Raw genomic sequence first — 13,195 nt, 5'->3', positions numbered from 1 at the left:
AGATCGAAGTCTCTTCTATTGAGAATAGAACTCCTTTCGAGTAAAGATGGAATTCTTTGATCGAAGATCTTACCAGAAAATCTTGATGTTTTTGCTAGTAAAGATCGAAGTCTCAGTAAATACTCGTGTCTTTACTGACTAAAAAGATCAGCGCCTATCCTTAATAAAGACTCGCCATCTTGGTAAAGGACAATTATAAAAGTCCTGGTCAAGGTAAATAATTCCTGGGTAGTTAGAAATTATTCCAATTAGTTAAATTATTGAGAAAACATTGTAAGTTTTTTGATATGAAACACAATAAACCTCACGTTGGGCGCCAACAAATGGAAAAGAACATTAATGAAAATCCTGACCAAGATAAATAATTCCTGGAAAGCTACAAATGTTCTAATTGATTAAAATTAAATTAATGAGAAAATATAGTAAGTAGTATTGGTGTTCATATGAAAGGCAGTATAACCCACGTTGGGCGCCAATGATGTACAATTTTAGTCTATGCCATGGAAAAGAATAGTCATGAAAGACCATGACAAGGCCAATTATTGTTCGGATTTTATATGAAACCCGATAGGCCCCTCGTTGGGCGCCATATTTTCTACAATTTTAAAATATTGACGAAAAATAATATTAACGAAAGACCAAAATTATTCTAATTATTGTTTGGATTTCATATGAAACCCTATAGGCCCCTCGTTGGGCGCCATATTTTGTACAATTTTAGAATATTAACGAGCAAACCCTATACTTAGAGAGGACTTGTACATTTTTCTTCAATGAGCTATAATTGCAAACCTTAACAACGTCTCTTAACCTAAGAAATAATCCAATTTCTTCTACCAGAACAACAAAATTGCTGCTTTGTCTTAAAATTTCTTGTTCTGCAAATCTATTCTTATATGCCTTCTCCAGTGTTGTTTCATTTCCATTGCAATGTGATATTGTTTTTCTTCACATTAAATCAGTTTCCGTTAATTTAAATTGACAAACCCTGTCTTTGTTGTTACTTGAGTTGTTGTTTTTCTATTTATTGGATTGGTTTTCACCCTACCTCCTCCTCATCTATTGGTATTTAATAACATAATTTTTCAATAGGTTTTCATTGTTTAAAAACTGAGAATTTGTTGGTATTACGCGAGGTATTACCCCGAGATGAAACATAGTGGAGGGAGGAAGGAAGGTTGTAAGCTGTTTTGTGTTTGAATAATTTTTAAGCTCAATGAATATCTGGTACACCGGAAATCAGTTTTAAGGTGTGTCGCCGCCGCCGCCACCACCACCAACCAATGATCTAGGCTGCTCCATCCGTTCAGCCACACTAATATGTAATGAGTGTCGTCCACACTCTAATGTGACAGCAGCACAAAGACGACAATAGATTTCAGTTTACAAAGTAATGGATGTTTCTTATTATTTAAGAGTTTTTGTTGTTGGTTTTGAATTGTTGTAGTCAATATGGAAACATTGTTAATGACACATAAATACAATCAAATAATTAATTAATAATATTTGCTTAATAATTGTGCGAAAAATGAGTTTGGACAACATTTTTGGCGCCCAACGTGGTAGCAACCCCTGTTATTAGTAAGCTTCGTTCATAAAGCATCGTGTGCCTTATATATTTATTACAAAAGTTTTGCAATCCATGTAGTATCTCTCTCAGTCGGGAGTTTTACGGGGGTCGCATTGAGTAAAGTGGCGCCCAACGTGGAATATTTTTATAAATTAATTAATTAATTAATTATTGGATGTCATTCTTTGATTTTTCTAATCCGATTCGAACGTGTTTCTTTTCCTCTAAGTTTTATTTAGATTTAAAAATCTACAAACAATACAAATGGCGCCCAACGTGAGTTTGTTTTTTTAGAAACAAAACAAATGGATAAATGGCAGTTCTAGATATTTTAAGGAAAAAATTATAACATCAGCTTTATTATTCATATTAGCTTTAGCTTTAAATTAAATTACCTTGAAAAGGGCGCCCGATGTCCATGCCAAAGGACTTCAGCTAGGATATAGTACACTTTCCTTTAGAACTTATATAAAAGTCTGAAGTGATGAATTACAGACTAATCATCAACGATGCAAAGGACTTCAGCTAGGATATAGTACACCTTTTCCTGAAGGTTATTGTTTGTGCAAAGGATCGAGATAAAAAGTATGGAATAACAAAACAAATATTTTCTTTACAACAAAAATCCCCCAAGTGTGTGCGAAACACGACATTTCCACGAGAAGTTTTACATTTCAAGAATCAAATAAAACATTTTTTCTACGCCTTAGCTGAAGTGTTAACATATTTTCTTTACATACACCATTAATATTTTACGCATTTGGCTTGGCCCACATCTATTATTTCTATTATATTTTTACCCCAAAAAAAGAAATCTATTGTGACGCCATATGTTCTGCGTTACAGCCAACATTTGGTTGCAATGCGGAGGGGGGTTTGTTCACACTCTAATCACACCAAATAAACGGCTGCCATTTGTGCTTCAATTCATTTCATAGTTTTCATTTTCATTTCAATCGCCAGCAAAATCTTGCATATGGACGACGATAATGATGTATGATGGCCATATTTCAAATTCTTTTGGGTATCACCAAAGAAACACAAATATTTCCTCACTACACAAATGTTCGGAGGGATGATTAAAGGGAAAATAAATTATTGAGGATATATAGCTAGAGATTGGATTTCATTGGAAACACAGTAGGCTCCACATAGAGCGCCATATTTTCTAAAGTTGGGCAATATCTTTCAATTGAACGATTTGGATCACTGTCCTCGTTCAAAAACGAATGAGTAACATCATAAAAACCAACGTGTGAAATTAAGTATACGCAGTTTTGTCAAAGAAATTACCGGTGTCCATTGAACGAGATATTGATCCGGATCGTTCAATTGAACGAGATTGCCCAACTCTAATATTTTCTGCCAATGTAGTCTATGATATTGGAAAGGAATTAATCATAAAAGACTATACACAGGTAAATTATTCCTGTGAGGTAAAAATTATTGTAATTAAGCTATTTAGGAAACATAGTCAATGTTTTGAATTTATATGAAAACACATTATGTTCCACGTTGGGCGCCACATTATGTACCATACATATTGGTCTATGTCATGGAAGCAATCATCAAAGATCTGGTCAAGGACAATAATATCTGGGATGATAAAATTATTCTAATAAATTAAATTATTAAGGAAATATAGTGAGTGTTTGGATTTCATACGAAACACAATGGGACCCACATTGGGCGCCAAATTTGTTTGTTCATTTATCGCTTGTGTCATGGAAAAGAATTATCATGATATAAGAACTTGAAGAAAATTATAATATTTAATTAAATTATAGAGGAAATATTTTATACGTTTGGATATCAAACACTATAGGCCCCACACTGGGCGCCACAATTTTTACAATTATGATATATGGCATGGAAAAAGGAGCATATTGAAAAACCTAGCCAAGGTAAATAGTTCCTGGGAAGCTAAAAATGTTATAATACAAACGAGAAATTATAGTAGGCAGTATCGGTGTTCATATCAAATATAATATACCCCACATTGGGCGCCATATTTTTTTGTTCATATATCGTTTGTCTCATGGAAAGGAATTATCATGAAGATCTAGACGAGGTAAATAATTACTGGTAAGGTAAACATTATTCTATTTAATTAAATTATCGAGGAAGTATTATATACGTTTGGATATCAAACACAATAGCCCCCACACTGGGCGCCACAATTTTTTTACAATTATGGAAAAAGAAAAAGAATCATATTGAAAAACCTAGCCAAGGTAAATAGTTGCTGGGAAGCTAAAAATATTATAATTTTAATGAGAAATTATAGTAAGAAGTATCGGTTTTCATATGAAATATTATATACCCCACGTTGGTCGCCATATTTTGTACAATTATAGTTTATATCATTAAAAATAATTATCATGAAAGAATATCTAGTCAAGGTAAATAATTACTGAGAAGGTAAAATTATTAATTATTATTAAAATAAATTATTTGAATTGGGTGCCACATTGGACGGCACAATTTTTACAACTATGGCTTGGTAAAGGATAACTATGGAAGACCTGGCCAAGATAAATTATACCTGGGAAGTTAAAAATAATTCTTACTAGTTACATTTTTGGAGAAATATAGCCAATGTTTGGAATTCATATGAAACACAATAGACCCCACGTTGGGCGCCATATTTTGTATAATGTTACTCTATAGAATATTTTGAAAAAGAAAAAAAAACTATCATGAAAGACCTGGCCGAGGTAAATAATTTCTGAGAAAGTAAAAGTCATTGTTCGGATTTTTTTAAGAAACCCAATAGGCCCCACATTGGGCTACATATTTTCCAAAAATATAGTCTATTACATGCACACAATGAAACGGACCAACACAAGATAAATAAATCCTAGCAATGCAAAACATGTCCTAATTAATAAATTTTTTTAAGGAATATAGTCAGTGTTTGGACTTCATATGAAACACAATAGACCCCACGTTGGGCGCCATATTTTGTACAATTATAGCCCATGACATGGAAAACAACAGTCATGGAAGAATCCGGTCAAGAAAAATAATTCATGGGTAGGTAAAAATTATTCGCAAGTTCAAGTTCAAAATTAGTCTAATTTAAAAAAGTAATGAGGAAAGATATTCAATGTTTGGATTTATTTCGAAAAGAAACCGGCGATGGGCCCCACGTTGGGCGCCCATGGTCTAATGGCATCATTAGACTCCATATTGAGCACCACAATTTGCGTAATTTTTTCCATAACAAATCTAAGCTTTTTTTCCTTAAAATAATAAATAAATCTTTGTCTTTTATTACTTACATCTGGGTGTTCTCGCACAGGTACATAGACTTTTTCATTTAATGACACAGTGGGTCCCTCTGGTTCTGGCAACATTAGAGGTTCTTTTTTCACACCATTTATTTGGAATAGTGAGGCACGAACGCGGGCAATTTCTGGAAAGAAAAGAAAATAAAGAATTAAAATAATTAGCATATCAGAAAATTAGAAAAATCAGAGCTGAAAATTAAAAATATTGGAAAATGGAAAATATTTTTCTTTAATAAAAAAAACTAAATAAATAAAAATAAAAAATAATAACAATTTGGAAATATGTTTTTTTTTCTATAGAAAAATTTCCTCAGTTTACTGAGGATGGTTTTTTCTATAGAAAAAATTTCCTCAATTTACGGAAGATGGTTTTTTCTATAGAAAAAATACCCTCAGTTTACTAAGGATGGTTTTTTTCTATAGAAACAATTTCCTCAGTTTTCTGAGGTGGGTTTTTTATAGAAAAAAATTCCTAGGTTCACTAAGTATGGGGTTTTCTATAGACAAAATTTCCTCAATTTACTGAGGATGGTTATTTCTACAGAAAAAAATTCCTCAGTTTACTGAGGATGGTTTTTCTATAGAAAAAATTTTCTCAGTTTACTAAAGATGGTTTTTTCTACAGAAAAAATTTCCTCAGAATGGTTTTTTCTATAGAAAAAAATTCCTCAGTATACTGAGGATGGTTTTCTTCTATAGAAAAAATTTTCTCAGTTTACTTAGGTGGGTTTTTTCTATAGAAAAAATTTCCTCAGCTTACACAGGTAGGTTTTTTCTATAGAAAAAATTTCCTCAGTTTACTGAGATGGTTTTTTTTCTATAGAAAAAATTTCCTCAGTTTACTGAGGATGGTTTTTTCTATGGAAAAAATTTCCTCAGTTTACTGAGGATGGTTTTTTCTATAGAAAAAATCCTCATTTTTAAAAGGTGGATTTTTTCTATAAAAGAAAATTCCTGAGGTGGGTTTTTTTATAGAAAAAAAATTTCCTCAGTTTACTGAGGTTGATTTTTTCTATAGAAAAAATTTCCTCAGTTTACTAAGGATGGTTTCTCCTATAGAAAAAATTCCCTCAGTTTGCTGAGGATGTTTTTTTTTTCTATAGGAAAAAATTCGTCAGTTTACTGAGGTGGGTTTTTTCTATAGAAAAAATTTCCTCAGTTTACTGAGAATGTTTTTTTTTTTCTAATGAAAACATGTCCTCAGTTTTCTTAGGATTGTTTTTTCTATAGAAAAAATTTCCTCAGTTTACTGAGGATGGTTTTTTCTATGGAAAAATTTTCCTCAGTTTACTGAGGATGGTTTTTTCTATAGAAAAAAATCCTAATTTTTAAAAGGTGGATTTTTTCTATAAAAGAAAATTCCTGAGGTGGGTTTTTTTATAGAAAAAAAATTTCCTCAGTTTACTGAGGGTCGTTTTTTCCTTTAGAAAAAAAATTTCCTCAGTTTCCTGAGGATGGTTTCTTCTATAGAAAAAATTTCCTCAATTTACTGATGTGGGTTTTTTCTATAGAAAAGATGTCCACTGCTTTATGAGGTGGGTGTATCCTATAAAAAAAAAATTCCTCAGTTTACTGAGGATGGTTTTTTCTACAGAAAAAATTTCCTCAGTTTACTGAGGTGGGTTTTTTCTATAGAAAAAATTTCCTCAGTTTACTGAGGTGGGTTTTTTCTATAGAAAAAATTTTCTCAGTTTACTGAGGTGGGTTTTTTTCTATAGAAAAAATTTCCTCAGTTTACTGAGGTGGGTTTTTTTCTATAGAAAAAATTTCCTCAGTTTACTGAGGTAGGTTTTTTTCTATAGAAAAAATTTCCTCAGCTTACTGAGGTGGGTTTTTTCTATAGAAAAAATTTCCTCAGTTTACTGAGGTGGGTTTTTTCTATAGAAAAAACTTCCTCAGTTTACTGAGGCGGGGTTTTTCTATAGAAAAAATTTCCTCAGTTTACTGAGGTGGGTTTTTTCTATAGAAAAAATTTATTCAGTTTACTGAGGATGGTTTTTTCTATAGAAAAAATTTATTCAGTTTACTGAGGATGGTTTTTTCTATAGAAAAATTTTCCTCAGTTTACTGAGGATGGTTTTTTCTATAGAAAAAATTACCTCAGTTTACTGAGTTGGGTTTTATTCTATAGAAAAAATTTCCTCAGTTTGCTGAGGTAAGTTTTTTCTATAGAAAAAAATTTCCTCAGTTTACTGAGGATGGTTTTTCCTAAAGAAAAAATTTCCTAAGTTTACTGAGGATGGTTTTTTTTTTTCTATAGAAAAAATTTCCTCAGTTTACTGATGGTTTTTTCTATAGAAAAAATTTCCTCAGTTTACTAATGATGGTTTTTTCTATAGAAAAAAATTCCTCAGTTTACTGAAGATGGTTTTTTCTATAGAAAAAATTTCCTCAGTTTACTGAGGATGGTTTTTTCTATAGATAAAATTTCCTCAGTTTACTGAGATGGATTTTTTTCTATAGAAAAAATGTCCTCAGGTTACTGAGGTGGATTTTTACTATAGAAAAATGTCCTCAGGTTACTGAGGTGGATTTTTTCTATAGAAAAAATGTACTCTGATTACTGAGGTGGATTTTTACTATAGAAAAAATGTCCTCAGGTTACTGAGGTAAATTTTTTCTATAGAAAAAATGTACTCTGATTACTGAGGTGGATTTTTTCTATAGAAAAAATGCCCTCAGGTTACTGAGGATGGTTTTTCTATAGAAAAAAAAAATACCGAGCCTCTGTAAACTGAGGGAATTTTTTCTATAGAAAAAACCCACCTCAGTAAACGGAGGATTTTTTTATAGAAAAAAAAAAACCGAGCCTCAGTATAATGAGGAAATTTTTTTCTATAGAAAACCCCATCCTCGGGGAACTCAGAATTTTTTTCTATAGAAAAAACCCACCTCAGTAAAGAAGAAGAAACCCACCTCAATAGAAAAACCCCACCTCAGTAAACTGAGGAAATTTTTTCTATAAAAAAAAACCCACCACAGTAAACTGAAGAATTTTTTTATAGAAAAACCCACCTCTGTAAACTAAGGAATTTTTTTCTATAGAAAAAACCCAACTCAGTAAACTGAGGAAATTTTTTAATAGAAAAACCCACCTCAGTAAACTGACGAAATTTTTGCTATAGAAAAAACCCAGCCTCAGTAAACTAAGGACTTTTTTCCTATAGAAATAACCATCCTCAGTGACCTGAGGAGATTTTTTCTATAGAAAAACCCCAGACTCAGTAAATTTTAAATTTTTTTTTCTATAGAAAAAAACCCAGCCTCAGTAAACTGAGGAAAATTTTTGATGGTTTTTTTCTATAGAAAAATTTCCTTTCTCAGTAACATGAGGATGGTTTTATACAGAAAAAAATCCTCAGTAACCTGAGAATGGCTTTTTCTATAGAAAAAAATGCTCTGGTTGCTGAGGACGGGTTTTTTCTATAGAAAAAATTTCCTCCGTAATCATCGTCAGATTACTGAGGATTTTTTCCTCAGCTTACTGAAGAAATTTTCCCTATAGAAAAATATCCAGCCTCAGTAAACTGAGGCTTTTTAAATATATATGAATCAGACAAATTCTATGAATCAGATCTATTGATAAAAATCCATTTATTTATTGCCTGGCGGTACAAGAAATTTAATGTGCCGTGCTAAGTGTACTCATTTGGCCCCATTTAATAAAGAAAATTGAAAACAAATAACACACATTGGAATACAATGAGGGTGGATGCTAAAACTTAGGGTGGAATGAAAAGTTAATAATAATTGTTTTCATGAACACTCCAGAATGACAAGGAGACTTCTCTCATATCAATGAATGCAATCCGATTCATATTCCCTCAGTGATATGGGACTTACATTTCATCGCCGAATCCGTACAGCGTGTCTGACACTTGTCGGGAAGTTTACATGGCTGAAATACTAAGGAGACAACATTATGCGGAGATTTATTATGGCCATCGTTGAACATGTGATGTTGTCTGGTCTGGGAATCAAACTCAGACATTTAGCTTGCAAGGGGGTGTGTTGTGCATACCATTGCACCACGGAGGCAAGAATAGCTTTAAATAAAGTCATTAGCTTCATCTGTTTTTAAGGTCCATTATACATAATGCCAATTTAGTACTATTTTCCACATTCCACCCTATTATAAAATTGTTGATTGTTATTGTTTTTAATATCTTAATGAATTTAAAAATAATAAAAATAAATTTAAATAAAAACCGAGAGCAAAATTGATATTGGAAATAGTTGGGGCCAGGTATAAAAATTATATGCAAGAGAAGAGAGGGGAGAGAGAGAGAAGGGTAGCAAGTCGCCTCTAGATCTAATGAATTAATTACAATTGTCAAGTGTTTATTGCCCCTGTCCGTCTGTCTGTCTGTCTGCTACTGCAACGAGTGTTGATGGTGTGGTGTCACCCACCAACTAAACGCCAGCCAGCACAAGTCATCCTCTCACTGCTGGTGACATTGGAGAATAAGTTGTAAAACGACGGTCTGCCTGGTACACTATATGGTGAGGTAATTCAAGAAGGAGGTCAAACGATTAACTGAAGTGTGGTGATCATTAATTTTTGTCGTAGTGTGGACAACTTCAATCAAATGACATGCAATTTGAGTTCCGAATCCGTAAATCGTATATCTGCTGATACACTTTCTCGATTATTACCACACCCCCACCCTTAAAGCGGGTGGTTAAATATGTAATATGGATTTTAAATATGTATTAATTTATTTTATTTTATTTTTTTTTTTAATTTATTCCATTTTACAGCAACTTGTCTAAATATAAATAAATTAATTCTTCTCAGTTATTACTATTGTTGTTGTTTGTTGTTGCTACTGCTGTATGTTTTGTGGTATAAATATTCATGAGTATATTTTGCAATAAGTGTGTACATTTTGTTGTTGTTTCTAGTTCACTCTCAATGTTTGGTGATTCACATTTGGATCTCTGCTGCTGCTGCTGCGTCGTTATAGAATTGCAAGTCCCGCTCTTGTTGTAGCGTTTTTTTTTTTTTCTTCTTTTAATAGAATATTGACCATAAATGGTTAACCGCGCTAAGGCTGAGTACTTATTTTTATTCCTCGATAAAATACAAAAAAATCAACAACAACAATTAACCACCGTGTACTCATTTTATTAGAATTACTTACTGTCGCTGTTGTTGTTGTTTTTGTCTTAAACTTAGCTGTTCATTTAATTGATTCATTTATCATAATTAAAAACAATGTGAATTTAATTTGATTAATAAAAAAATACACCGTTGCTCTTATATTTTTTGGACAATTTGTTAAAAGTGATGTTGGTATTTTGATTTCAATTAAGCAGGCATTTATTTGACAGAAGCTAGTTAAGGATTTACACCGAAAACTTAATTAAATACTCTTAGAAATTGTTGTCATTAACAAAACTAGGCCAGAAATTCTTTCTATAGAAAAAACCCATTCTCAGTGAAGTGAGGAAATTTTTTCTATAAAAACAATCCACCTCAGTAAACTGAGGAAATTTTTTCTATAGAAAAAACCATCCTCAGTAAACTGAGGAAATTTTTTCTATAGAAAAAACCATCCTCAGTAAACTGAGGAAATTTTTTCTATAGAAAAAACCATCCTCAGTAAACTGAGGAAATTTTTTCTATAGAAAAAACCATCCTCAGTAAACTGAGGAAATTTTTTCTATAGAAAAAACCATCCTCAGTAAACTGAGGAAATTTTTTCTATAGAAAAAACCATCCTCAGTAAACTGAGGAAATTTTTTCTATAGAAAAAACCATCCTCAGTAAACTGAGGAAATTTATTCTATAGAAAAAACCATCCTCAGTAAACTGAGGAAATTTTTTCTATAGAAAAAATCCACCTCAGTAAACTGAAGAATTTTCTTCTAATGAAAAAAAAACATCCTCAGTAAACTGAGGACATTTTTTCTATAGAAAAAACCCACCTCAGTAAACTGAGGACATTTTTTCTATAGAAAAAACCCACCTCAGTAAACTGAGGACATTTTTTCTATAGAAAAAACCCACCTCAGTAAACTGAGGACATTTTTTCTATAGAAAAAACCCACCTCAGTAAACTGAGGACATTTTTTCTATAGAAAAAACCCACCTCAGTAAACTGAGGAAATTTTTTTCTATAGAAAAAACCATCCTCAGTAAACAGAGGAAATTTTTTCTATACAAAAAAATCCTCAGTAATTTTTTTCTATAGAAAAAACCATCGTCAGTAAACTGAGGAAATTTTTTCTATAGAAAAAACCATCCTCAGTAAACTGAGGAAATTTTTTCTATAGAAAAAACCATCCTCAGTAAACTGAGGAAATTTTTTCTATAGAAAAAACCATCCTCAGTAAACTGAGGAAATTTTTTCTATAGAAAAAACCATCCTCAGTAAACTGAGGAAATTTTTTCTATAGAAAAAACCATCCTCAGTAAACTGAGGAAATTTTTTTTCTATAGAAAAAACCATCCTCAGTAAACTGAGGAAATTTTTTCTATAGAAAAAACCATCCTCAGTAAACTGAAGAATTTTCTTCTAAAGAAAAAATACCATCCTCAGTAAACTGAGGAAATTTTTTCTATAGAAAAAACCCACCTCAATAAACTGAGGAAATTTTTTCTATAGAAAAAACCCACCTCAGTAAACTGAGGAAACAAACCATCCTCAGTAAACTGAGGAAATTTTTTCTATAGAAAAAACCATCCTCAGTAAACTGAGGAAATTTTTTCTATAGAAAAAACCCACCTCAGTAAACTGAGGAAATTTTTCTATAGAAAAAACCCACCTCAGTAAACTGAGGAAATTTTTTCTATAGAAAAAACCCACCTCAGTAAACTGAGGAAATTTTTTCTATAGAAAAAACCCACCTCAGTAAACTGAGGAAATTTTTTCTATAAAAAACCCACCTCAGTAAACTGAGGAAATTTTTTCTATAGAAAAACCCACCACAGTAAACTGAGGAATTTTTTTCTATAGAAAACACCCACCTCAGTAAAGTGAGGAAATTTTTTCTATATAAAAAACCCACCTCAGTAAACTGAGGAAATTTTTTCTAAAGAAAAAACCCACCTCAGTAAACTGAGGAATTTTTTTCTATAGAAAAATCCCACCTCAGTAAACTGAGGAAATTTTTTCTATAGAAAAAAGAAGATTGAAGATTGTTTTTTTATAGAAAAAATTTCCTCAGTAACCTGAGAAAAAATGTTCCTTAATTTACTGAGAATGGTTTTTTTCTGTAGAAAAAAAATTCTCAGTTTACGGAGGACAACTTTTTCATAGACAAAAAAAAATCTTCAGTTTTCTGATGATGTCTTTTCTTTTAAAACCAAAAAAAAAAAAATCCTCAATGGTCATTTGCATAGCCATTTCGTCATCCGACTGCATGGCTGACCAGGTCAGAAGAGCTTGTTGCAACACATTGTCGTCATCACGTTTGCCGGTGGGGAAACAAATCAATGTGTCATAATAATTTTTCAAAACATAAATAGATTTTATGGTTCTTGACAATTACCACAGAAAAAACAATCGCGATAAACAAGCAAAACAAACAACAACAACGACAGCAAGAAAATTATCATACAACAATTCATAAATTACAACAATAATAACAATCAAAATGATCATCGTATGCCGCCGAGAGTCTTTTCTGCCACTTAGCTGGCCGGAGGTCAAGCAGGATTAAGGTGATGATGATGGTGGTTGGTGTTTGAACGGCACCAACCACAAACACCGACCGACCGACCAACCGAGCGAGCGATCGATCGTTCGATTGACCACATTTGGCATTAGCAGCATATGCAAAATTTTCCATTATTTTCCTATAACGAAAGACCAAAAAAACCGACAACTCCACAAAACAATGGACGCCGTCCACTATCAACACCATCTACAACAACAACAAACAATAGGAAAATCAAGCGACAAGTTTAGCGCCACTTTTAGCCAACTTTAACACACAAAAAACTGTTTGAACCTTAACGAACCACCGCCGTCGCCAAATATCGGTGTAGTTGCTTTTTTTCTTGCTCTTTGCCTGCTTTTGCATGCAGCAGTCACTGGGTGAGTGAGTAATTGCATCATGATCTGTTTACATGACATCAATATCGTGCCAAATGGCGCTGTCCGGATCAATAGTGTTAAAACCATATATGGTCGATCGCAAGTCGGTATATTTTGTTGCAAATCGTGACCGCAATGGCGTCAAAAGATATGTGCAGCAGTGAATAAACGCACACGAATATCTGAACTGAAGATCATCCATCGGAAGCTTGTAAGGAGAAGAAGATTTATTTGAACAGTTATTTTTGGGGAATTAGGAAACCAGAAGGATTTTTTCTATAAAAAAA

General features: G+C 32.4%; 1 protein-coding gene across 19 annotated transcripts in view; it reads right to left on the bottom strand.

Moving 5' to 3' along the window:
• Positions 1 to 13,195, bottom strand: part of how (protein held out wings) — a 201,246-nt gene that overhangs the window by 84,016 nt on the left and 104,035 nt on the right. For all 19 annotated transcript variants that reach the window (XR_012409193.1, XR_012409195.1, XR_012409194.1 and 16 more), the window contains exon 3: positions 4,855 to 4,988. Coding sequence is in view for 10 of the 19 variants with exons in the window: in XM_073962051.1 (XP_073818152.1) it covers positions 4,855 to 4,988 (134 nt within the window). In the remaining 9 variants the exon portion in view is untranslated. The remainder of the gene's footprint in view (positions 1 to 4,854; positions 4,989 to 13,195) is intronic.

Source organism: Musca autumnalis, unplaced genomic scaffold (assembly GCF_047663935.1).
Source record: "Musca autumnalis isolate F117 unplaced genomic scaffold, ASM4766393v1 scaffold_1, whole genome shotgun sequence".
NCBI lineage: Eukaryota > Metazoa > Arthropoda > Insecta > Diptera > Muscidae > Musca > Musca autumnalis.
Note: the sequence above shows the minus strand (reverse complement) of the source record. Positions and strands in the feature narration are given on the sequence as shown.